General features: G+C 39.6%; 1 protein-coding gene across 2 annotated transcripts; it reads left to right on the top strand.

Moving 5' to 3' along the window:
* The first annotated feature begins 4478 nt into the window (after positions 1-4478).
* Positions 4479-24857, top strand: SPATA5L1 (spermatogenesis associated 5 like 1). 2 transcript variants are annotated; one of them, XM_041746009.1, is made up of 8 exons: positions 4479-6272; positions 7824-8009; positions 13069-13227; positions 16386-16595; positions 16987-17179; positions 21892-22022; positions 23154-23279; positions 24564-24857. In XM_041746009.1, the coding sequence occupies exons 1-8, from the start codon at positions 5178-5180 to the stop codon at positions 24729-24731; spliced, it is 2268 nt and encodes a 755-aa protein (XP_041601943.1). In that variant the 5' UTR covers positions 4479-5177; the 3' UTR covers positions 24732-24857. The 2 variants fall into 2 exon arrangements, 1 of the variants encoding a protein (XP_041601943.1); XR_005986304.1 differs by lacking the exon at positions 24564-24857 and having other exon boundaries at positions 16987-17211.
* The last annotated feature ends 1793 nt before the right edge of the window (positions 24858-26650 follow it).

Genomic DNA, 26650 nt, shown 5'->3' with positions numbered 1-26650 from the left:
TGGTTTTCGACAAGGAGAAAACTACATCATTGATCATAAAAGACTATTGTAATTTATCCTTGGTAGGATAAATGTGGACATTAAGATAGTTGAAATAATAGTGTTGCAAATGGTTCCACCTAAAGGGACTCAGTGAATTTCAATGGCTGACTGGAAAAGCTAGTTATAGTTCTGAGTGTGGATAAGGGCCAAAGGCCCAGAAACAAGATTCCTGGTTGCTTTTACTTGCAGCCTATGGTGAGAACTGGACCTTTTAGAGAGAGGGTGAAGTAAATATTTCCTGGGTATATGGCCTTATAAGCTCAGAGAGCCCAAACCAGCATGTAGTTTCCTGGCATCAAATGCTGAAAAATCTTGATTTAATTTATTTATGTTGGCTTTGGTTATGGCTCTCAACTATCTTATAAAAAGTCTCCTACCTCTTCCATGTAACCATACTCCAAAGATGAGGAGGAAGACTCATGTTTATTCCATTAACCTTTCACTTCCTGGATAGTTCTGCACGGTAGATATACATAAATCTACCAACTGTTTTATATGAGAGCTCTCCACATAGTTAATACAGTTAAGTCTTCTTTCCTCTGCCCTCCCCTTTTCTTTGCTCCTCAAAGCTTCTTGGTACCAGAATAAAAGAACATCTGTGAAGTACAGGCCCTGTGATAGAATAATTTGATGGGTATTTTATCCCACCCCTTCAGGGGTTAGTAAAAATATTGGCTTTTATTTCAGAAAATACAAAATTTTTCTTGAAATGTTTGATTTTGGAGTCTTTGTTCTCCAAAAAGAACAGAAGGCAATAAGATAATGAGAAAGAAGAAAATGGTATGTAATGGGTGACTTACTCAGTTCAGAACCTCCCCATAGTATGCTTTTTCCTGATTCCTTTTAAGATGTTCCAGCACTGGGGATGTCTGGGTGGCTCAGTGGTTGAGCATCTGCCTTTGGCTTAGGTCGTGATCCCAGGGTCTTGGGATCAAGTCACACATCAGGCTCCCTGCAAGGAGCCTGCTTTTCCCTCTGTCTCTGTCTCTGCCTGTCTCTCTGTGACTCTCATGAATAAATAAAGAAAATCTTAAAAAAAAAAAAAAAAAAAAAGATGTTCCAGCACTGGAGCTGGAAACATAACAGCAGAAACCAGATAAATAAATGTGGAATCTAGAAGTCAGTCATAGTGTCTGCCCTGAGATTTGAGTAGAGTAGGGGGAACTGGCATTGGTCTTAAGATCCCAGGTCTCACAATACTTTCCATTAAGAAGACATTGCTATAGAGTCCACAATAGATTATTTGCATAAGCAGAGAGAAACCCACCAGGCCCCAGTGACTTAAGCACTGTGCAATATGAATTTTGTAAAACATAAACTTGGGTTGCAGTGAAGTACAAAAAATAGAGGTAGAGAGATGTAAGATAAAAACAAGGCATATTTTCTTGACTTTGAAGATATGCAGCTCTTTTTCCTGAACAGAATTAAAAAGGATAGGAAATATATTCCAGCTGATACAGAGGAAGAGTAATCCTCTAGAACAAACATTATTAAAATGTCTATACTACCCAAAGCAATCTACAGATTAGTGCAATTCCTATCAAAATACCAATAGCATTTTTTTTTCACAGAACTAGAACAAACAATCCTAAAATCCGTATAGAACCACAAAAGACCCTGAATACCCAAGGCAGCCTTAAAAAAGAAAAACAAAGCTAGAGGTATCACAAATCCAGATTTCTTTCTTTTTTTAAAGATTTTATTTATTTATTTGAGAGAGAAGGAGCAGTAGGGAGGGGGCAGAGAGTCAGAGAGAGAGAAGCAGACTCCTCGCTGAGCAAGAAGCCCAATATGGGGCTCGATCCCAGGACCAGAGATCATGACCTGAGCCAAAGACAGACGCCTAACCGTCTGAGCCACCCAGGCACCCCCACAATTCCAGATTTCAAGTTATATTACAAAGCTGTAGTCATCAAAACAGTGTGGTACTGGCACAAAAATAGACACATAGGTCAACAGAACAGACTAGAAAGCCCAGAAACAAATTCACAATTATATGGTCAATTAATCTTCGATAGAGGCAAGAATATGCAATGGGAAAAAGATAATCTCTTCAACAAATGGTGTTGGAAATACTGGACCACTTTCTTAAAACCATACACGAAAATAAATTCAAAATGGATTAAGGACCTGAATGTGAGACCTGAAACTTTAAAAGTTCTTGAAGAGAGCACAGGTAGTAATTTCTCGGACATTAGCCATAACATCTTTCTAGATATGTCTCTTGAGGCATGGGAAATAAAAATAAACTGTTGGGACTACATAAAAAAAAAAGTGCTTCTGCACAGCAAAGGAAACAATAAAACAAACAACCAAACAAACAAAAAAACTAAAAGACAGCGGGTACCTGAGTGGCTCATTTGATTAAACGTCTACCTTTGGCTTAGGTCATGATCCTAGGGTCCTGGGATTGAGTTCCACATTGGACTCCCTGCTCAGTGGGGAGTCTGCTTCTTCCTCTCCCTTTCCCCCTCCTCCTGCTCACACTGTCTCTCTCTCAAATATTTAAAAACAAACAAAAATAAAACTGAAGCCTAAAAGACAACCTACTGAAAGGGAGAAGATATTTGCAAGTGACATATCCAATAATATCCAATAAAGGGTTAATATCCAAAATATACAGAGAACTGACACAACTCAACACCAAAAAAAAACCCCACAAATAATCCAATTTAAAAATGGGCATAAGACATGAACAGACATTTCTACAAAGAAGATATACAGATAGAATACATGAAACAATGCTCCGTATCACTCATCAGGGAAATACAAATCAAAACCACCATGAGATATCACCTCACACCTGTCAGAATGACTAAAATAAAACACACACACACACACAAGAAGTAACAAGTGTTGGCAAGGATGTGGGGAAAAAGGAACCCCTGTGCACTTCTGGTGGGAACGCAAACTGATGTAGTCACTGTCGAAAGCAGTATGGAGGTTCCTCAAAAAACTAAAAATAAAACCACCCTATGATCCAGTAATCACACAACTCGGTGTTCACCCAAAGAATATGAAAACACTAATTTAAAAGGATATATGCATTATTGTAAATAGTATTTCTAATAGCCAAATTATGGAAGCAGCCCATGTGTCCATCAATAGATGAATGGATAAAGTAGATGTGGTATATGTATGTAGTAGAATATTATTCAGCCATAAAAAAAGAATAAAATCCTGCCATTTGCAACAACAGGGATGGAGCTAGAGAGTATAATGCTAAGCAACAGAAACCAGTCAGAGACAAATGCCATATGATTTCATTCAAATGTGGAATTTAAGAAACAAATTAACGAAGAAAAAAAAGGCAACCCAAAATACTCTTAAATATAGAGCACAAACTGATAGCAGAGAAGGGGTGGTGGGGGTGGGGTGGGATGGATGAAATAGGTGAAGGGGAGTAAGAGTACACTCATCTCAATGAGCACTAATATATGGAATTGTTGAATTACTATGTTGTATACCTGAAAATAATATAACACTGTATATTAAGTATACTGAAATTAAAATAAGTTTACAATTTTTTGTTAAGTTAAAAAGAAAAAAAGAGTAATCCCCTGTGGGGAGGGGAGAACGAAGGTGGAAAGAGAATAGCAGGCAGTAGTCTTAATAATGTAGACAGGCATCCCCTCTAATACAGACCTCAGTACTGCTGTGCAGCAAATAGGCAATAAGCACCTATCACACCAACAGAAGAGGTTAAGGGTCATGCTGTTGTCAAAGAACATTTAAAGAAGTGTAGGGAAGGAAAAATTCTCTCCCTGCCCTTCAAGATGGAAGAAGGGAGTAAGTCCTTCTTCCAGTTGGAGTAAGAATTAAATTTACACAAGACCGATTAAAAGGAGGAAACGCCTAAGTTTTATTATTATGTGCTCAGAGGCCCAGTAATGAAATCGAGACCAAATAAATAAATAAATAAACCAGGCAGAAAATTTTTATACAAAGAGACAATAAATTTGTGAGGAATTGACAAGATAAAAAAAAAAGAGAGAGAGAGATGTTTGGGAGCTTTAATTAGTGAGGAATTCTAAGTGGAATTTGGGCTGAGGTAGTAGGTTAGTAAAAAAAAAAAGTCACAAGGTTTGTTTCCACGGCTTTCTCCCCTTTCAAGTTCGTATCTCTGGTGATGAGGATGTCTTCTTAGTACAGAGAGGGTACCTTTCACATGGAGGTTTCTTTCTCGCTTTCGGGGACGGGGGAGAGTCCGTGCCCTTGTACCAGCCGTTCCCCAGGTAGCTTCAATTCAAAATAATCCGTATGCCATTGCGGGCCAGTCTGGCCGGCCTGCCCTTGGCCCCCGCAGGAGTACAGAATCCGAGCAGAACGTGCTGGTGTGCCACAGCTGGGTCAGACGGCCTGCGTTCCCTTCTTTTCTCTCTCCCAGGGATTTGAAATGCTCTGCTGTGCTTTTCCAGAGGAGGGCCGTGCCTGGACCTTCCCAACACGTTAAGAACCCAGATCCAACGGAGGTACCAAGGCTGTATTTCTCAACTGCTCCAAGTCACCTTAGATGTTAACATGAGGGCAGCCCGGGTGGCCCAGTGGTTTAGCGCCGCCTGCAGCCCAGGGTGTGATCCTGGAGACCTGGATCGAGTCCCATGTCAGGCTCCCTGCATGGAGCCTGCTTCTCCCTCTGCCTGTGCCTCTGCCTCTCTCTCTATAAATAAAATGTTAAAAAAAAAAAAAGATATTAACATGAGAGCGCTCCAAAATATTGTGCCCGGAGGGACAGATGAGGATTCTTCCAAAGCGCAGGCGGTGATGCTCGAGTCTGAGCGCCAGGGACAGGCGACTCTGCGGGGGACTCTAAATCACCCAGGTACATGGTTAAAGCCCTCCTGAAACTGGCGTAGGAGGCCTCCCGGATACCCGTAACTAAGGCTTTCCCATACGTGTCTGGAATGGGAAAACCGCTGGGTTTAGTCAAATCCGACACCGCCCCACCGGCAGTCGGAGCATCACCTAACTTCCCGATTGGCCCTTTCGGCCTCCGCTCCCCCGCTAGCAATGGAAGGTTGTCCCCGGCGCATGCGCGTCACCTGCTTCCGGCCGAGGCGCTGGTGTGCCGGCCCTTCCGGTCCGTGGGGAACGCCTTCCTCCAACTTTCCTCGGCTTGAGTGTGTGCGTGCGCAATGGCTCCGGACTCAGGTCCCCCTCCCGAAGAGCCGCTCTTGAAGGCGCTACCCTTAGACGCTAGGGACCGGGGCACCCAGCGCTGCCGCCTGGGCCCGGCCGCCCTCCGCGCCTTGGGCGCGCACCTGGGCTCGGCGGTGAAGATCTCTCTGCCCGACGGCGGCTCCTGTCTCTGCACCGCCTGGCTGCGGCGGGACGGAGCCGACGGCTTTGTGCAACTGGATCCGCAGTGTGCGAGCCCCGGGACGGCTGTGGGGGCCTCCGGGTTTCGGGGGAGCCTCAGCCTGAGCAGCCTCCGCCTAGTGCCCTGCCCGTCCCTGCGGCTCCTCACCGTGTGGCCGGTGTTGCGGGAGGGCGCGGACGCACCGGGTGCCTGGAACGCGGCCGCCGTGCTGGAGGCGGCGCAGGAGCTTCTGCGGAACCGACCGGTCTCCCGGGGCCACGTGGTGGCCGCTCCATCGGGGGCCCCCGGCCCGGTGGCCGCGCTGCACATCGTCCGCGGGGCGCCCAGCCCGGACCCGGCCGGCCTGGTCACCCCTCGCACCCGCATCAGCCTCAGCGAGGTGCCCCCGTCGGGAGCGGAGCCGCAGCCCGAGGTGCCCCTGGGGGGCCTCCCAGAGGCGGCCGACTCGCTCCGGGAGCTCCTCCGCCTCCCGCTCCGCTACCCCCGCACCTTGGCGGCCCTGGGGCTCGCGGTGCCTCGAGGGGTGCTCCTGGCGGGCCCCCCCGGAGTCGGCAAGACCCAGCTGGTGCGGGCGGTGGTCCGCGAAGCCGGTGCGGAGCTGCTGGCCGTGAGCGCCCCCGCGCTGCAGGGCGCGCGGCCCGGCGAGACGGAGGAGAACGTGAGGCGGGTATTCGAGCGCGCGCGGGAGCTGGCCAGCCGCGGACCCACGCTTCTCTTCCTGGACGAGGTGGACGCCCTGTGCCCCCGGCGGGGCGGCGCGCACCGAGCCCCCGAGAGCCGCGCGGTGGCCCAGGTGCTGACGCTGCTGGATGGCATCCGTGGGGACCGGGACGTGGTGGTCGTGGCATCCACCAACCGGCCGGACGCTCTAGACCCAGCGCTGCGCAGACCGGGGAGATTTGACCGAGAGGTAACTAGGGCCGGGCTGTGCGCCCTAAGGCCCTGGATGGAACCTCGGCCTCTCCTGGCCTTGGGTGGTGGCCTCCAGGCGTTTGCCACTTAGGCTTGGCAGTCAGTGAGGTTACAGTGGGGCCGTTTGTAATGCAGAGAACACGTCCTCTGCCCTTAGGAGATCTGTGAGCCTTAATGAATACCATCGGTACCGTTAATTTTTAAGGGAACTAGGTCGGCTGTGCGTGTATTACATTCTCATGGATTTGGAATGAGAATTAAAGTAGGATGGCCTCAAGAAAGAAGTGTATTGAAATAAAAAGGGAAAAGGCAGGGAAGAACTAAATCAAAACAGGCATTAATTCTGGATTTGTTCATTCCTTGTCAGGAGGCCAGCATCCTGTCCCACAAGTGAGAAATTACCCACAGTTGCTCCCTGAGTTGCCAGGAAGATTTGAGTATTCAAAGCTGTCCTCTATTTCCTGAGCTTTAGTCCCAAGTTGATTTTTTTTTTTTAAGATTTTATTTATTCATGAGACACAGAGAGCCAGAGAGTAAAGCAGGCTCCCCACAGGGAGCCTAATGAGGGACTTGATCCAAGGACCCCAGTTTCACCACCTGAGCCACCCAGATGCCCTTGATTCTTGATTAAATAGCTTGAATCGTGATTAATTTAAGTGATGCTTGAACTTTGTGTTAGGGTTCCGAAGAAAAGGATGATAGTTGCACACCTCTGATTAATCTCTGCAGAACTTGAGCACATTTCTTTTTTGCAGCATCTAGTACTTGTCTCTTGAATCAACTCCATAAGGCCAGGGACTTAGACTGGTTTACTGTTGCATCCCTGGCTCCCAGAACTTGATAGGTTCTAAAAAATAACAAAATATTGTTAATGATTATATGGAGGGCCCCCAGTTGACAATGGTTCGTCTTAATGGTTTTTCAACTTTACAATGGTGTGAAAACCATACACATTCAGTAGAAAACGTATTTAGAATTTTTAATTCTGGTCTTTTGCCAGGCTAGCCGTATGCAGTAAGATGCTCTCTTGTGATGCTGGGCAGACAGGAGATCATGAGGGTAAACAACCAACACATTGACAACTATTTTATACTCATACATTGTTTTTCACTTTAGTACAGTATTCAATAAATTTTTTGAGATACTTAAAACTTTATTATAAAATAGGCTTTGTGCTAGTTAATTTTGCCCAACCATAGGCTAATGTAATGCTCAGAATACATTTAAGTAAACTGAGCTGTGATACTCAGTAGGTTAGGTATGTTAAATGCTTTATCCACTTACTGTAATTCCAGCTTAACAGTGGATTTGTTGGGTTGTAACCCTATCTTAAGTTGAGGAAGCTCTTTATGTAATTTTCATTGTATAACTATCTGGCCAGTGTTACTCCTCTGGAGTTTAATATATTCAGAATCTATGGTATGCTTAAGAGTACATCGTTCCAATTCCAAATTTGTTCACTAAGTTTTCACATTTGAGAGAATAAAAATATTACATAATATTTTAAACTGGAAACTTTTAATTTTTCTTTTTTTTACTTTGCGTATAGGTTGTCATTGGGACTCCCACACTTAAACAAAGAAAGGCAATACTCCAAGTGATTACCTCAAAGATGCCCATCTCCAGTCAAGTGGATTTGAGTCTCCTTGCCGAAATGACAGTTGGCTATGTCGGTGCAGACTTGACTGCACTTTGTAGAGAGGCTGCCCTGCACGCTGTCCTTCACAGTGAGAAGGTAGGAAGTATTGATATATGACCATGTATGTTGATCCCTTCATTAATATGGCATTAATTTGGGGATTAAACAAATGGTAAGTACATTTTCTTGCTACTTTTGATACCTTCCACAGCTATTTCTTACATATTTTTTCACATCTCCTTTCTCTGGGACTGGCATATGGGGGGACAGAGGGCTGAGTCTTCTAGGTCTATCAGGGCATGTTCCCCCATTCCCATAGTAACTCCCTAGTGCTGAAGCCCAGAACAGCCAGGAAAAAGACAGGATGGCCCCAGAAGAATCAAACATATATTTTTTTTAATTTTTAATTGTTTATTTTGAAGCAGTTTCAGGCTTAAAATAGCAGAAATAGTATACTTTACCCGGAGTTTCCAAATGTAACATTTTACCAGTTTTGCTTTATCTTTCTGTGTTTTTATATATATTTACATATAGATATATCTCTCTTCTTTTATGTATATATTTTGTGAAACATTTGAGAGTATACTGTAGTCATAATGGGCTTTTATCCTTCAAATCTTAAGTGTATATTTTCTAAAATCAAAGACTTTAATGACCATACAATTATCAAGATGAGGAAATTAATCCTGACACGATACTTTTACCCAGTATCTATAGACCTTATCCAAATTTCATTATCTGTCCCATTAATTTCCTTTATAGCAGAAATTTAAAAAGGAAAAAAGAATAATAGTAATCCTAGATTACATATTGCATTTAGTTATGACGTCTTAGTATATTTTAATCTAGAACTATTCCTTAGTCTTTCTTTTATGCCTAACTTTTTAATTTTTATTTTTTTAAGATTTATTCATTTATTCTTGACAGACAGAGAGAGAGAGAGGCAGAGACATAGGCAGAGGGAGAAATAGGCTCCATGCAGGGAGCCCGATGTGGGATTTGATCCCGGGACTCCCTGAGCCAAAAGCAGACACTCAACCGCTGAGCCACCCAGGCATCCCTAATTTTTAATTTTTTTAAAAAAAATTTATTCATTTATTTGAGAGAGAGAGTGACAACATGAGTAGGGGGAGGAGCAGAGGGAAAGGGACAGACAGACTCTGCACTGAGCACAGAACCCAATGTGGGGCTCAGTCCTCTGACCCTTAGGATCATGACCTTAGCCAAAACCGAGAGTTGGACACTTAAGTGACTGAGCCACCCAGGCGTGTGGCTAACTTTTTAAGACTACACGTCATTTATTCTGTAGACTATCCCTTAGTTTGGGTTTGACTGATGTTTCCTCATGATTTGATTCAGCTTTTGCATTTTTGGCAGGAGGATCACAGAAATACTGTTCTCATTGCATCCGTTTTTTTCCTTATTAATAAATAAATATTTTGGGGATCCCTGGGTGGCGCAGCGGTTTGGCGCCTGCCTTTGGCCCGGGGCGCGATCCTGGAGGCCCGGGATCGGATCCCACGTCAGGCTCCCGGTGCATGGAGCCTGCTTCTCCCTCCGCCTGTGTCTCTGCCTCTCTCTCTCTCTCTGTGACTATCATAAATAAATAAAAAATTAAAAAAAAAAAAATTTAAAAAAAATAAATAAATATTTTGTAGAGAAAGTAGTAACCTTTTCTAACCCAGGAGAAGATTGGACTCCTGGAATTTTTATTTAAATTTATCTTTGGTATTGAAGTCTTTAATTCATGACTATTTTTTTTAAGATTTTATGTATTCATGAGAGAGAGAGAGAGAGAGGCAGAGACATAGGAAGAGGGAGAAGCAGGCTCCCTGGGAGGTACCTGATATGGGACCTGAACCTGGGACTCCGGGATCACGCCCTGAGCTGAAGGCAGACGCTCAACTGCTGAGCCACCCAGGCATCCCCATGACTACCTTTCTTAAAAATATTTAGGATGTTAGCTTAAATATAGTAATTTTCAGCACCATGGATTGGAAAAATCTCTTCACCATGTATATAATAAGTAATCCTTAATCCCTAAACACCTTCAGAAAAAAATTAATTTTAGCCCCCAGAGGATTCTGGGATGAAGTTTACAATCTCTGTTGTAACTATTATAACATTAAAATTGCCCTTTGATCTTACAATTTTTAAAAAACCAGTTTTGAATTAACTTCAATTATAATAGGACAATCCAAAATTTTGAAAACTTTTTACCTATGTAATTTACACCCTTGCTCATTTTCATTTATTTTTACATGTACGCTGAAGGTGGGAAAAGAGTTATGTGAACTTATAAATTCTCTTCTGGATTTAGAACCAAAACTGCTGTCAGATCCCTGGGTGGCTCAGCAGTTTAGCACCTGCCTTCGGCCCAGGGCATGATCCTGGAGCCCCGGGATCAAGTCCCACATCAGGCTCCCCGCATGGAGCCAGCTTCTCCCTCTGCCTGTGTCTCTGCCTCTCTTTCTCTCTCTGTGTCTCTCATGAGTAAATAAATTAAAAAATATTAAAAAAAAAAAAAAAAGAACCAAAACTGCTTGAACATTTAATGATACTTCTCATGCATGGAGGTGTGAGTATATGCCTTCTGAAGGGAGGATGAGAGTACCAGGGGCTGAAGGGAGATTTACACTTAGGATTCCCTCTGCTTTTGAAGTTCCAGGTTTGACCTTAAGCACCCTGGCTTAGGTGGACCAGCCAGCTGCTACTTCAGGAGCGGCCTGCCCAGGCATAGTTACCACAGGTGATGACTGAGTTCATAAACAACCAGGGGAAGTGGAAGGAAGAAAGGCAAAAAGGAAGAAGGGACAGGCATCTAGGAAGGTACTGGCTTCATCTTTTCCATCTTTACCCCTCAGGCAGCTGAGGAGCAGCTGCTGCTATCAGGGCAGACAGAGGATATGTTAAAGTCTGTGAAAAGGCTAAAAAACGTCAGCTTTTTGTGAAGTACTCCCACTAAAGGATTTAGAATATAGTTTAATACATACATGTATATACACAGAGGGGAAAGAATTTTGTCTGTCTGAAAGGGTTATGACAGGTGAAATAATGTATATAAGTGATCTTTGTTGATGTTGCTTAAAAATTAATTAGTATTCAGGTACCCAACATTTAATACTCCTAGCCAGTTAGAAAAAAAAGAAAAAGCTGTTTAAAAAAATTACTTAATGGTGTTCTTTGTGAGAAATTAAACCAGATGAATACATTATAAAGAAAGTAAAAATTGCCTGAAATCTACCCCCCCAGAGATTAAAATTTTTAGGAACATTGTTCAGAATAGCTCTATACATATATATACTCTTACATAATCTTCTATAAATGGGATAAAATAGTTTGTTGTTGAAAATGGAAATTTTTTGACAACTCTATGTTCAGAATTTGATATGAGGGAAAATCTCAAATATAATACAGGTATTACAAATACAAGCAGTTTTTAACAAATCTGCTTTACTAAAATGATAAAGGAAATTGCAAGAAAAATTCTCTAAAATATAATCTTAAAGCTGAACTTTCTTCTTTCTTTAAAAAGTTATTTATTTGAGAGAGAGAGAGAGAACATGCCATGGGGGGGAGGGTGGATGGGGGACAGAGGGAGAGAGAATCTTAAGCAGGCTTCACACTGAGCTTGGAACCCAAGGTGGGTCTAGATCTCATGACCCGAGCTGAAACCAAGAACCCATGCTCCACCAACCGCACCCACTCAGGCACCCTGAACATGGCATTTCATTTCCAAACATAACATAAAACCTAATGGCCAAAAAGGAAAATATTTATTAATTTGACCATTTGGGGATGGCAGAACAATACATAAATAAAAACAAGACAGACTGGGAAGAATTTATTTGAGACACAGAGTGTGCGGGAGGGAGAGAGAATCTCAAGGAGACTGCACTGCACGTGCCCCTCTCTGGGCTATGACAGAAAGACCAATTACCTTGATACAGGAAGAACTCTCACAAATCAATGTGAAAAGACCAACAATCCAAGAGAAAATGGGTAATAAAATATGAACAGGTAGTAGACAGTAAGAGGATTACAAATAGCCAGTAAACATGAAAAATTCTCAACTTTACTTTCTTTAAAAATTAGTCTTTTGGGAGCGCCTGGGTAGTGCACCAACTCTTGGTGTCGGCTCAGGTCCTGATCTCAGGGTCATGAGATAGAACCCAGAGAGGAGCATGCTTAGTACAGAGTCTCCTTGAGATGCTCTTTGCCTCTACCTCTGCCCTTCTGCACACTGTCTCTCCAATCAATCAATCAATCAATCAATCTTAGTATCTGTTGCTTAAGCAGGCAATAAATAAATCTTTTTTAAAAAATTAGTCTTTTTCAGGTTTTAACTCTTTATTTTGAAATAATTAAAAAGTTTAGGGAAAGTTGCAAAATAGAGCACTCCCAATAAACCCTCCATCCAAATTCATCAATTTTTAACATTTTGCCAAATTAGCTTTATAATTCTCCTTTTCACTCCTCTGCCTGTAAATGTACATGTGCATACATATTACCTACTTTTTCTGAATCATTTGAGGATGAGTTGCATACATCATAACCCATTCATTATCCATTTCCTAAGAAAATGTATGTCCCCACATGTGACCACAGTATGGTTATGTGTAATCATATTTAGGAAATTTAATACGGATACAGAACATCAGATCTACAGCCCATACTGTGATTTTTGGTGGTTGTCTTGATCTTTTTAGATCTTGATTGTCTTGATCTTTATCTAGTTCAGGATAACATATTGCATTTAGTTTTTAGTTTCTTTTAATCTGTAATACTCCCGTAGCTTTTTTTTTTTTTTAAGAGGGAGATAAAATGTTGCGGGGGGTGGGGGGGGTGGGGGTGGCGGTTGTGCAGAGGGAGAGAAAGACTCCACACCCAGCATAGAGCCCCACACAGGGTTTGATCTCATGACCTGAGCTGAAACACAGGAAGTGGTTGACATTCTCTAGGGATGAATAGTGGAGAAAGCTGGGGGAGGAGACATTTAATTTTTTTGTATTGTGTGTGTAAATTTTATAATGATAACAATAGATTTATAAATCAGAAGAACATTTAAAAAAAAGAAAGAATTGTGCTCCTGTACTATAAAACAGGCCCATGTAATATTTGGTCTGATTTTGCTTTTGGGGATTTATTTCTTCAGAACAAGGACAACCCAGCTATTGATGAAACAGACTTCTTTGAAGCTTTTAAAAAGATTCAACCCTCATCATTTCGAAGTGTTATTGGACTGATGGATATCAAGCCTGTTGACTGGGAGCAGATTGGTGGCCTTGAAGATGTAAAACTGAAGTTAAAACAGGTGATACAGAATTTGCTTATGCCACTAGAATAGTAGGGTTTAAGTGTAACAGTTTTATGATGAAGACAAAGGGCTGAGACTATCTTGCTGACATTGGTAATGCCATCCTGATATCACAATCCAGGGGGCCTTTTTCAGTCCTGGTTTAACTGGCCTTCTAGAGACATCAAATACCATTTTTCATAATTTCCTACTTCACCCTTCTTTTATTTTTCCTTTAAAGACTTTATGATAGAGAATGGAGTCAGCAAATGTTTTCTGTAGAAGGCCAGATAGTAAATATTTTAGGCTTTTTGAGCCATCCAATCTCTATTGCAATCACTCAGCTCTGTTTTCATGGCATGAAAGCAGCCATAGATAATATGTAATTAGTACTTGTATTCTGGTGGAATTTTATTTATAGATACTGAAATCACGTAATTTTCACATGTCACAAATATTCTTTTGGTTTTTTTTTCCCGAGTATTTAAAAATGTAAGAATGATTCTTAGTTTGTGGGTGGTAAAATAGATTTTTAGGTTGTAGGCCTGAGTTTGCCCTGAAAAACTGGTAAAAGCACAAAATTATAAAACAGTATGGTCTGGGTGGCCACTGGTTCTCACTGTGGCTGTGAGGGACATAGCTCTCCAAATGCTCTCATTTGCATTTCATTTTTAGAAATTAATTTTGTTAATTTACCTTCAGGTAATTCTGCCATAAGCAACTAGGTTTCTCAAACCACACAAACAAAAGACTGATTTATAAGTATCACCGTAACTTACTCATCTTAGCTAGAAGTTACTCTGCTGTGAAACGTAGATTCCTTGTGTCTATAGATCAGTACATTTATAATATTCTCTAATTTTTTATATGCACTGCTGCATTTTTTAAAAATATTTATTTACTTGAGAGAGAGAGCACAAGCAGAGGGGCAAGGGGCAGAGGGCGAGGCAGACTCTCCACTAAGCAGGGAGCTGGATGAGGGGCTCAACCCCAGAGCCCTAAGATCATGACTAATCCTCACAAAGTACTTAAGAGATTAGCCACAACTTCCTGTTGTAAACACTGTTTCTATAGCTTTCAGCTGTCAAGCTTTCCTGACTTTCAGAACACTCCTTTCCCGCACCTTAAATGTTAGTGCTCCAAGTTTCTGGGAGGCCTCCTGGAAGAAACTCATTCCATGAGTTCATGATTTTGATATCCAGGTCTTCAACTGTCCCTGAAAACTATTAACTTGAAAAATCTTTATATCCAGCAAAGATGGATTTTTGTTTGTGGTGGTTGTGGTGTTGTTTTAAAGATTCTATCCATTCATTCAAGAGAGGCAGAGACATAGGCAGAAGGAGAAGCAGGCTCCCTGTGGGGAGCCTGGTGTGGAATTCTCTCCTAGGATGCCTGGTCATGACCTGAGCCAAAGACAGACGCTTAACCAATGAACCACCCAGGTGCCCCAGTAGTTCTTTTGATTATTAGAATTGCTTAGCTGCCTGCCTACCAGGTAACTTATAGGGATCTCAAACAAATTCAAAGCTCAGCTATTCAGCGCCTTCACACCTGAGTTCCGCACCTCTGTGAATATAGCCAGCCACCCGTGTCCTAATCAGAAGCCTGGCTCAGTCACTTGAGCATCTGATTCTTGGTTTCAGCTCAAGTCATGATCTCACGTTTATGGGATTGAGCCTCATGTTGGGCTCCATGCTCAGTGCAGGTTCTTTTTCCCTCTTTCCTCACTTCCTCCCCCTCCAGGCCCTCCCTACTCATGCATGCTCTCTCTCTCTCTCTAAAATAAATAAATAAAATCTTAAAAAAAGAGAGAGAGAGAAAGAAAGAAACCCTTCTAAATGCATGGGTCATGCCATATGTGCATGTAACTTCTCTGGATTTAGAATATAATCCCCACAAAAAAAAAAAAGTACATAATCCCTGCATAAAAGAGGGTTACATTTTATGTTCAAATCCATCCTTTCAACACCATTGCCACTGCCTATGACACATCCAGCTTTATTATTTTTGCAGCCTGAGTCATTGTGAGAGAATTTAACTGGTCTTCCTGCCTCTAGTTTTATTTCTTTCCAGTCCATTCTCTATACTGCTTCCTCAGTATTCACTAAAACTTTCAAGGTGCAGCACCATCTGACTCCTCTTTCCACTTCAACTCTATTGCTCCTTGCTTCTGTTCTCCCCTTTGTTCCTGCTGACTGGTGAGATGAATTAAGAGTTTTTGTCTCTGTGCATACTGTTCCTTCTCTGTGGAAGCCCTTTGCTGACCTCATTGTTAGTTTATAAGCCAGTCCCTCCAACTAAAATCTGAGTTCCCTTGGTAAGGACTTTTGTAGTTTTGTGGGTGAGGGTTTATACTTAATCAATCTACACTGCCTGGGGCAGTCTCAGTTCTGCTGCCTCACTAGAAATAAGACCTGGGCAAGTTACTTAACTTTTGTAAGCCTGAGCTTCTGCATCTGTAAAATTATGATGATAAAAATCACCTACCTCAGAGATAAAGGGGACTTGTTTACTATTTAGTTTAACATTTGTGGAGTGCCTACTTTGTGAAAGTGTCGTTCTAGGTTTGGCTATTTAGAGGTGAGCCGTATTTACATTCTAGCAAGAGCAGAATGACAAACCCAACATGGAAAAATAATAATTTCAGATAATGAATGAGCAAGTGCTCCCAAAGTAAAAGATGGACAGTAGCATAGAATGTCTGGGGTGGGGTAGGGGTTCTGCTTTAACTAGAGTGATTAAAGAAGACCTCTTCAAGGAAATGACATATGAGCTGAGATGGAATGATGAGGGATGGCCGCACAGGGATCTTGAAGGAGTGTTCTGGCAGAGAGAGAAAAGCAGTAAAGGCCCCGAGATGGGAACATACTGGAGTGTTTGGGAAATAGGCTGTATAAAGCTTTGTAATCACTGGTAGGAAGGAGTTCAGATTTGGATTTTATTCTAATTCTGATGGGAAGTCATTCTTGAAGGATTTGAAGCAGGAAATGATGTGACCTGACTTAAGTTGTAAGATCATTGATGGCTGTGTGGAGAATGGACTGCATTTCCAGCTTATAATAAGTACCAGAGAATTGTTGAGTGAAGAAATGAATTTACTGAATTATTTGATGTTTTATTATTATACTAAAATAATTATCTCTTATTGTATACCATCCCTTTTTGTGTACTTACAGAGTATCGAGTGGCCTCTTAAATTCCCTCGGGAATTTGTTAGGATGGGCCTTACACAACCAAAGGGAGTTCTCCTGTATGGTCCCCCCGGATGTGCTAAAACCACCCTGGTGAGGGCCCTGGCCACAAGCTGTCATTGCTCTTTTGTTTCAGTGAGTGGTGCTGATCTCTTTTCTCCTTTTGTTGGAGATTCAGAAAAAGTCTTATCTCAGGTTTGTTCATTTATTTTCCCCCAAGTACATAAGTGTCCTTTTGAATTTTCATGGAATGCCTTAAAAATAAACTTATTATTAAAAGTATTAGTGGCCTTTTTTCTAATTAGAAAAGTTATATTCGTTTATAGAAAATTTAGAAATTTCACTTCATCACTTTTATGGAGTTTTAAAACTCCATAATATTAACTATCTTTTGAAAACATAATTTTTAATCTGTACATAATACTGAATGGTTTCCTATTCTATTTATTTATTCCCCAGTTCTTAGACTTTTAGCACCTTTCTCTGTTTATAGTTTAAAAATTATAATAGTAATGCAGAAAGCATATATTCACTAGAATACCATATAACATATGGCTTTTCAATAATTTTATTTTCCTAACAAAAGGTATTTCGACAAGCAAGAGCAAATACTCCCGCAATTGTATTTTTGGATGAGATTGATTCAATCTTAGGCTCCCGATCCATCAGCAAAACAGAATGTAATGTTCAAGAGCGTGTTCTTTCTGTTCTCCTGAATGAATTAGATGGGGTAGGACTGAAGACTACAGAAAGAAGAGGAAGTAAATCAGATCAACAGGGTAAATACAAGGAGCTGAAAATAAATGAAGAGGTATTTATTAGCCAGAATATACCAAAAACCCAGGCCAACATTAAGTACAATGCATATACACTAGCTTTTCCTATGCTGGATTCATCTCATAGAAGGAATTATATAATTTTGGTTTGACTCTTGGAATTTTCATAGAGCTGCTAAAAATTGGCTAGGAAAGAGGTAAATTTTATATTTGTAATAAGTTATCTTAAATACATACGAACCTGAATTTTATTTTTCCTAAGGTTTAGAAATATGACTTTACATATTGCTAATGGGAAAGGGAGTTTATTCTTATTTTTATATCATGAAGAGCCAGTGTTTATCCCTTTTTTAAAAATTTAAATTCAATTAATTAACATATATTATTAGTTTCAGAGGTAGAGGTCAGTGATTTATCAGTGTTCATCCCTTTCTAAAAATTTTTATATGAAACAAAACAAAATATTGTTATTACCAACGATTTTAGTATTCAAACTTCCAGTTTTCTTGAGGAATGGGTTTCTTTGGTTATAATGAAATTAAAATAACCTTTGGAAGTCCCTTCCTCCCTTTCTGAGTCTCTTCCTTAATAGTGTTTGATATAGTTAGATTATCCAACAGATCATTTTTCTTTTGTTCTCTCCCATTTGAAAAATCATTCCATGGAAGGAGAGTCTTACAGTTCATTAGAAACATGTGAGACTAGAATTTGAAGGGATGCATGAGGTTTTCTTTTCTTTTCTTTTCTTTTCTTTTGTTTTCTTTTCTTTTGTTTTCTTTTCTTTCTTTCTTTCTCTTTTTTTCTTTTATGAGAGACAGAGAGAGAGAGAGAGAGAGAGAGAGAGGCAGAGACACAAGGCAGGGGGAGAAGCAGGCTCCATGCAAGGAGCCTGAGAGAGAGAGAGAGAGAGAGAGAGGCAGAGACACAAGGCAGGGGGAGAAGCAGGCTCCATGCAAGGAGCCTGACGTGGGACTTGATCCCGGGTCTCCAGGATCAGGCTCTGGGCTGAAGGCGGCACTAAACCACTGAACCACCTGGGCTGTCCCGCATGCGGTTTTCTAATCAAATTTTCTCATAATGCAGGAATTCCTTCTACAGTATCTGACAGGTGTTGACTCAGCCTCTGCTAAAATACTTACAGATATAGGGAACTCACTACTTTGAGAGATCAGATTACTGGAGGAACTACTCTGATGATTCATATTCGGTTCAATTAAAATTTTTTTTAATTCCAGTGTAGTTAACATACAGCATTATATTAGTTTCAGGTATACAATATAGTAATTCCATATATTACTCATTGCTCGTTGAGATAAGTGTATTCTTTAATCCCCATCACCTATTTCACCCATTCTTTCCCTCCTTCCCATTGTTCTCTATAGTTAAGAGTCTGTTTTTGGTTTGTCCCTTAAATTCCACATATGTGTATTTGTATATTTGTATATTCCAAATATGGTATTTGTTTTTCTCTGACTGGCTTATTTCACTTAGCATTATATTCTCTAGAGCCATGGCCGGACTTAATTATTTTTTATGGCTGCATAATATTTATGTGTGTACACACCACATTTTTCTTTACCCATTCATCTATTGATGGATACTTGGGCTGCTTCCATAATTTGGCTCTTGTAAATAATGCTACAGTAAATCTAGGGATGCATTTATCCCTTCAAATTAGTATTTTCATATTCTTTGGGTAAATACCTCATAGTGTGATTACTGAATCATAGGGTAGTTCTGTTTTTAATTTTTTAAGGAAACTCAATACTGTTTCTCACAGTGGCTGCAACAGTTTGCCTTTCTACCAGCAGTGCACAAGAGTTCCTTTTCTCTACAGTCTCACCAACTCTTGTTCCTTGTGTTTTTTATTTTAGCCATTGTGACAGGTGTGAAGTGATATTTCATTGTGGTTTTGATTAAATTGGATTATTTGTGTGTTTTGGGTTATATAAGTTCTTTATATATTTTGGATCCTAATCCTTTATTGGATGTCATTTGTAAATATCTTCTCCCAATCAATAGATTTTCTTTTAGTTTTGTCGATTATTTCCTTTGCTGTGCAGAAGGTTTTAATTTTGACATAGTCTCCCAATAGTTTATTTTTGCTTTTGTTTCTGTTGCATAAGGAGGCAAGAAAATATATTGTTATGGCTGATGTCAGAGAAATCACTACCTGCTCTCTTCAAGGATTTTTATGATTTCAGGTCTCACAGTTAGATCCTTAATCCATTTTGAGGTTTTTTTTGTATATGGTTAAGAAAGTGGTCCAGTTTCAGGGTGCCTGGGTGGCTCAGTCAGCTTGTCCAGCTCTTGATTTTGGCTCAGGTCATGGTCTCTGGGTCATGAGATTGAACCTGAATTGTGCTCCACACTCTGGGGAGTCTGCTTATGATTCTTTCCTTCTCCCTCTGCCCCTCCCCTGCCTATATGCTCTCTCTTTCTCTCTCTCAAATAAGTAAACCTTAAAAAGAAAGGAGGTCCAATTTCATTCTTTTCCATGTTGTTATCCAGTTTTCCCAGCACCATTTGTTGAAGAGACTTTTTCCCATTGCACATCCTTGCCTCCTTTGTCAAAGATTTGCTCGTCATATAATTATGGGCTTATTTCTGGGCTTTCTGTTCTGTTCTGTCGGTCTATGTGTCTGTTTTTGTGGCAGTCCCACACTGTTTTGATGATTACAGCTTTGTCATATAAACTTGAAATCTGGAATTGTGATGCCTCCAGCTTTGTTTTTCTTTTTCAGGTTGCTTTGGCTATTCAGGGTCTTTTATGGTTCCACACAGATTTTAGGATTGTATGTTCTAGTTCTGTGAAAAATACTATTGGTATTTTTATATAGATTGTGTTAAATCTGTAGCTTGCTTTGGGTAGTTTGAACATGTTAACAATATTTTTTCTTCAAATCCATGAGCTTGGACTATCTTTCCATTTGTTTGGGTCATCTTTAGTTTCTTTCATCAGTGTTTATGGTTTACAGAGTACAGGTCTTTCATCTCCTTGGTTAAGTTTATTCCTAGGTATTTTATTATTTTTGGTGCAGTTGTAAATGGGATTGTTTTCTTAATTTATCTTTCTGCTGTTTCATTATTCATGTGTAGAAAAGCAACAGATTCTTGTACATTGATTTTGTATCCTGTGACCTTACTGAATTCATTTATCAATTCTACTACTTTTTGGTGGAGTTGTTCAGGTTTTCTTAATATAGTATCATCTCACCTGCAATAGTGGAAGTTTGGCTTTTTTCTTGCCGTTTTGGATGCCTCTAGTGCTTTTTGTTGTCTGATTGCTGTGGCTAGGACTTATAGTACTGTGTTGAATAAAAGTGGTGAGAGTGGACATTGTTGCCTTATTCCTGGCCTAGGGTGAAAGCTCCAGTTTTTTACCATAGAGTATGATATTTGCTGTGGGTTTTTATATATGGTTTCTATTATGTTGAAGTATATGGCCTCTCAGCCTACTTTGTTGAGGGTTTTTATCATGAATAAATGTTGTACTTTGTCAGATGCTTTTCTGCATCTATTGAAATGGTCACATGGTTTTGTCCTTTCTCTTACTGATATATCATGTTGATTGATCTGTAAATATTGAACCACCCTTGCATACCACGAATGAACCCTTTTTGATTGTAGCGAATGATTATTTTATTGTATTGTTGCATTTGATTTGCTAGTACTTTGTTGAGTATTTTTGGCATCTATATTCATCAGAGATATTGGCTGTTCTCTTTTTTCACCATGTCTTTATCTGGTTTTGGTATAAAGTAGTGCTGGCCTCATAGAATGAATTTGGAAGTTTTCCTTCCACTTCTATTTTTTTGAATAGTTTGAGAATAGGTATTAACTCTTCTTTAAATATTTGGTAGAATTCACCTAGAAGCCATCCTGAACTTCTGTTTGTTGAGAGTTCAATAGACAATTTTGAATGCTTAGCAAGCATGTAAAAGGCCTTGCCCTGGCTGCTTTTCTGTATTTCTTATCTTCATCTAGGATTTACACATCTGCAGCTTATGTTGTATATTTCTGCCTCTACGCTGCGCCACCCAGGGATCCCTCTAGAAAGAATAAATAAATAAAAAGTAAATCTCTCTCATCCAAGATATTAGAGCCAGTGTGATTCATAGCCATACATCTCCATCTCTAAAGTCACATGTTTTGTTCTTTCAGGTCATCCACTTAGGTTATAATCATTCACTGGGGCTCAGGTGTGTTCAATAGGTATTCTCTGCTGTGGTATAAGGCTTTCCTTTGGTTCTTACATGGAGAGATGTCCTTCAGGATTAGCTAGTCCCTTCACCACACAAAGTAGTTCTTTGACTAATAATTTGTTTTAGCATACCTTGATATCAAAAAGATGGTCTGGGGCAGCCCGGGTGGCTCAGCGGTTTAGCACCTGCCTTCAGCCCAGGGCCTGATCCTGAAGACCTGGGATCAAGTCCCACCATCAGGCTCCCTGCATGGAGCCTGCTTCTCCCTCTGCCTGTGTCTCTGCCTCTTTTTTTCTCTCTCTCCTGAATAAATAAATAAAATCTTAAAAAAAAAAAAAAAAAAGATGGTCTTAAAGAAAAAAAAAAAAAAGATAGGAGGTATAAGCATTCTGGTCCTAAGAAAAGGATATACTCATTTAAAAATAACTGAACATTCTGGTTTATAATTTCTTGAAAATTTAATAATTGACAGCTTACTGAAATTACTTTATGTTGTGTGTTTTCTCTCAGAGTTTCAAGAAGTTTTTAACAGAAATGTCATGATTGTTGCTGCAACAAATAGACCTGATGTATTAGATGATGCCTTGTTACGACCTGGAAGATTAGATAAGATTATTTATATTCCACCTCCAGATGAAAAGGTAATCATTGCACATGTTTAGTGTATGTGAGGATTCTTAACACATCAATGTCTGAGCTCTAAGGAGCCTAGCAGAATTGAATCCCAAACTGGATATATACATACATGGTATATGACTTACACTGGGTTCTCATTCTTCTTTGCCTGGTAGCCCTTCATAAAATCATAATTTTGATCTGCTTTTGCTGGATACTCTAGGCCTATTTTCAGAGAAACATAAGCCTAAAAATATTTACCTTTTTCATTGCTGAGGCAGACTCAAAATACTGAGCTTGTTACATCTATTCAAACATTATTTTACAACTAGAATGGAGGAATCTTAAAGTATTAAAAGCAGTTGGAGATTATTTGTATCAGTATTCTTATTTTATAGTAGGAAAGTCTGAAATTAGAGAGATTACACAGTTTCCATAGTCAGAGAATCAGTAAATCTTTGCCCTTTTAACATCCACAGCCACAAGCAAGGAATGGTTAGTCAACAAATTTTTTCCATCCTTCCTAAATGAAAAAAAAAAAAAAAAAATTTAAATGTCTATTTTTAAGTTGTATCCAGATAATTCATGTTTTTGCTTCTTAAACCATGTCTGATAACACTATTTATACCCAAAATGAAGACTCATGTGTCTCTTAAATGTACCTATAGTTGGCTATTTTAAAAATTATTATAAAAGTATTAAAAGTTTATCATGGGGATCCCTGGGTGGCGCAGCGGTTTAGCGCCTGCCTTTGGCCCAGGGCGAGATCCTGGAGACACGGGATTGAATCCCACATCGGGCTCCCGGTGCATGGAGCCTGCTTCTCCCTCTGCCTGTGTCTCTGCCTTTCTCTCTCTCCCTCTCTCTGTGACTATCATACGTAAATTTAAAAAAAAAATTAAAAAAAAATAAATAAATAAAAAAGATTTAAAAAAAAATAAAAATAAAAGTTTATCATGTCATTATTTTTACCATTATCATATGAACAATTGATGAGTTACTCTTCTTACCTCTTCAGAAGTGATTATTATTATTTATTAAATAAATATATACACAGCTGTAGTATGACAGGAAACATATTAAAATGTTTTAATACAGCTTTGTGTCAAACATAAATGTTATAATAAGATTATAAACATTTGAAATTTTTTTTTCAGGGCAGGCTTTCTATTTTGAAAGTCTGTACAAAAAATATGCCAATGGGGCCTGATGTTTCCTTAGAAAACCTAGCAGCAGCAACCTGTTTTTTCTCTGGTGCTGATCTTGGAAATCTTTGCAGAGAAGTAAGTTAATTAGCAAAGGAACATATGGTTGACAACATTTCTTCATTTATTCAGATCTTCTCTACCCTTCCCTATCCTTCCCTACCCTTTCCTACCATACCCTACCCTACTCGAGCTTACAGGTTCATGGCAGGTTGCAAAGAGGGAAATTGTAATACTGAATTGACAATTGATAATATGTCATGAATCAGGAAGTTTAGGGTATTATGGGAGCACTTGTGAAGGACACTGACCCAGACTTGCGGGCGACTGAAGTAAGAGAGAACATGACATTGAAGAGCTGGATAATGGCCAGATCACACAGGTCTTTATAAGCCACTTTAAGGGATTTAGACTTTGAGAGCAAAAGAAGCTAGGTGTTTCCCTTTCCACAAACTTTTATTATATATTATATTTTATTATAGGTACTCTTCAGATAGGGGTGCCTGGTTGGCTCAGTCGGATAAGTGTCTGCCTTTGGCTCAGGTCTCAGGGGATCAAGGGGGAGCCTGCTTCTCCCTCTCTCTCTCTCTGCCCCTGTCTTCTCGCTCTCTCAAATAAAATCTTTAAAAAAATGTACTATTCAGAAAAATGCACAGATCATAAGGATATAGTTCATTGAATTAACATAAAATGAACACTTTTATAACTATCAGGAAAGGGATTATTATCAACACCCCAGAAGCTTCTCTTGGGGCTTTCCCAATCTCCCTCCCAAAAGGGAACCACTCTCCTGACTTCCAACACTGGAGATTAGTTTTGCTTGCTTTGGAACTTTATATAAATAGGACTGTACAGTATATTTTTATATCTGCTTCTTTAACTCAGCATTATGGTTTGAACTTCATCTGTGGTTTTGCCTATAGCGGTAGTTTGTGCATTTCTATCACTTTGTAATATTCTAGGTTATGAATATACTGCATTTATTCATTTTTTTGAACATTTGGGTTACTATTTTTTTGTTACAAATTATGCTGCTGTGAATAATCTTGTTATGTCTGTTAGTATATTTTGTATAGATAAGTCTATTTTATATATGTATATACCTACCAAGAGAATTGCTGGGTCACAGAGTAGGTGTTTCATCTTTTCCTTTAGGATCAGTGCTCTGTTCTGTTTAAAAACTCCTATTCTGAGGTCAGAAAGATAGTCTCTCATCTTTAAATATGTATATGGACTCATAGTGTACATATTATGCTGCAACTTGCTTTTTCTTTTTTCCCATTTAAGTATTACCACAAATTGTTCAAGAAAAAAAAAAAAGAAGAAGCACATTCATTATTTCCTCCTGTTTGTGTCTTATAGGCTGCCTTGCTGGCTCTGCAAGAAAATGGATTAGAAGCAACCACAGTGAAACAAGAGCACTTTCTAAAATCACTTAAGACTGTAAAACCATCCTTAAGTCCTGAGGACTTGACTTTGTATGAAAACTTATTTCAGAAACAAGGATTTTCTAACTTAGAAGATATTTAAAAATTAATGTTACATCTCTGCTCACAGATTAATTGAACTGTTAAATTGCCCTATAGTTTTTGCAATTTTGCACTTTTAGAGTTTGTGTGTTATTTCCTGTAAATAAAAGAATTTGTACCAGATAAGCTAAAGCTCATCTTATTTCTAAAAATATATATTAAATATATATTATATATTAAAATATCATAATTTAGGAACAAAATATATGGGTTTTTTTTTAAGATTTTTTATTTATTTGATCAAATATGTTTTCTGGCCCTCTGTCCCTCTCAGCACTCTGGAACCCCAATTTTACGTAGATTTTTCCTTATGAGACTATCATTTATTTCCTTTAACCTTTCCTCATGGTCTTTTAATTGGTTTTCCTCTTTTTTTCGTCAGCTTCCTCTTTGCCATCAACTTGTCTTCTATTTGCTAACTCTTTCTTATATTTCAATGACCCTCATTGTTAGGACCTCCAGTTTGGATTGCATCTCGTTTAATTGATTTTTTAATTTTGGCCTGATTAGATCTAAATTCTGCAGTCATGAAGTCTCTCGATTCTTTATGCTTTTTTCCAGAGCCACCAGTAGTTTTATAATTGTGCTTCTGAATTGACTTTCTGACATCGAATTGTAATCTAAATTTTGTAACTCTGTGGCAGAGTACTGTTTCTGATTCTTCTTTTGTGGTGAGTTCTTCTTTCTAGTCATTTTGCTCAGTGCAGAGCGGCTGTGTGAGCGGACTGAATCAAGAATATCAACCATGACCTAAGTAAATTTCAACCTAGATGATTCTGACGAGGTCAGAGACCAGAAATTGAAAACAGATCAGAACAAAATAAAACAAAAGGACCACTAAAGTGAAAAATATATTTTAAAACAAAGTAGTAAAAAATAAAAGGCCAAGAATCCCAAAGGAGAAGAAAAAAAAGGAGAGGACTGGGAGATTATGTTGATGACAAAGTTGTAGTGGAGGGAGAATGTAGTCTACCTGAGTGAGGGGTCCTAGAGGGTGATCCTCTTGGTTCTGAGTATATTAAGTTCTGTATGTTAGAAGATGCCCAGTCCCAAATTTATGTAAACCAGAAATACTTGTAGAGAGCCACAACATTGACCACCAAAACAAACGAGATACTCCTCCACCATCCTGCCCTGTCCCCCAAGATTTTTTATTTATTTGACAGAGAGAGTGCACACAAGTGGCAGGGAGGGACAGAGAGAGGCAGACTCCCCACTGAGCATGGAGCCTCCGTGGGGTTCAATCCCAGGACCCCAGGATGGTGACCTGAGCCAAAGGCAGATGCTTAACCGAGTCACCAGGCGCCCCTGATTTTTTTTGTTCAGATTTTATTTTTAAGTAATCTCTACATCCAATGTAGAGCTTGAATTTATAACCCCAAGATCAAGAGTGCTCTACTAACTGAACCAGCCAGGTACCCCTGTATGTTGATTTTTGTAGTGGGGATGGTGGTTGCTTTTGTTTGTTTTGGCTTGATTGCTTTTTTTAAACTGTATTTTGAAATAATTTCATACTTACAGAAGTTGCAAGAATAGTACAAAAAGAACTCTTATGAACTCAAACCAGATTCACCAATTTTTGACATTTTGCCATATTTGCTTTCTCCTTTATATATACACACATACATGCACACACAGTATTTTTCAGGACTATTTAAAAGATTTTATGATCATGCCCCTTTACCCCTTGATACTTCAGGGTATATATTTTTTTAAGATTTTATTTTTAAGTAATCTCTATGTGGGGCTTGACCTCACAACCTCAAGATCAAGAGTCACATGTTCCACTAACTGAGCAAGCCAGGTGCTTTCAGTGTATATTTCTTATAAATGTGATTATTTTCTTAGATAACCATGGTGTATTTATCAAACTCAGGAAATTTAACATTGATAGAAGAACATTTTAATCTATCCAGTGAT

This window comes from Vulpes lagopus, chromosome 2 (assembly GCF_018345385.1).
Source record: "Vulpes lagopus strain Blue_001 chromosome 2, ASM1834538v1, whole genome shotgun sequence".
Taxonomy (NCBI): domain Eukaryota; kingdom Metazoa; phylum Chordata; class Mammalia; order Carnivora; family Canidae; genus Vulpes; species Vulpes lagopus.
This window is presented reverse-complemented; position numbering and strand designations above follow the sequence as displayed.

What these genes read in the sequence shown, in the direction of transcription:
- SPATA5L1 (XM_041746009.1), top strand. Translation starts at nt 5,178, where the DNA reads ATGGCTCCGGACTCAGGTCCCCCTCCCGAAGAGCCGCTCTTGAAGGCG. An exon ending in TAAAACTGAAGTTAAAACAG is followed by an intron (nt 13,228 to 16,385) that starts GTGATACAGAAT and finishes GTGTACTTACAG; the next exon opens with AGTATCGAGTGGCCTCTTAA. An exon ending in CAGAAAAAGTCTTATCTCAG is followed by an intron (nt 16,596 to 16,986) that starts GTTTGTTCATTT and finishes TCCTAACAAAAG; the next exon opens with GTATTTCGACAAGCAAGAGC.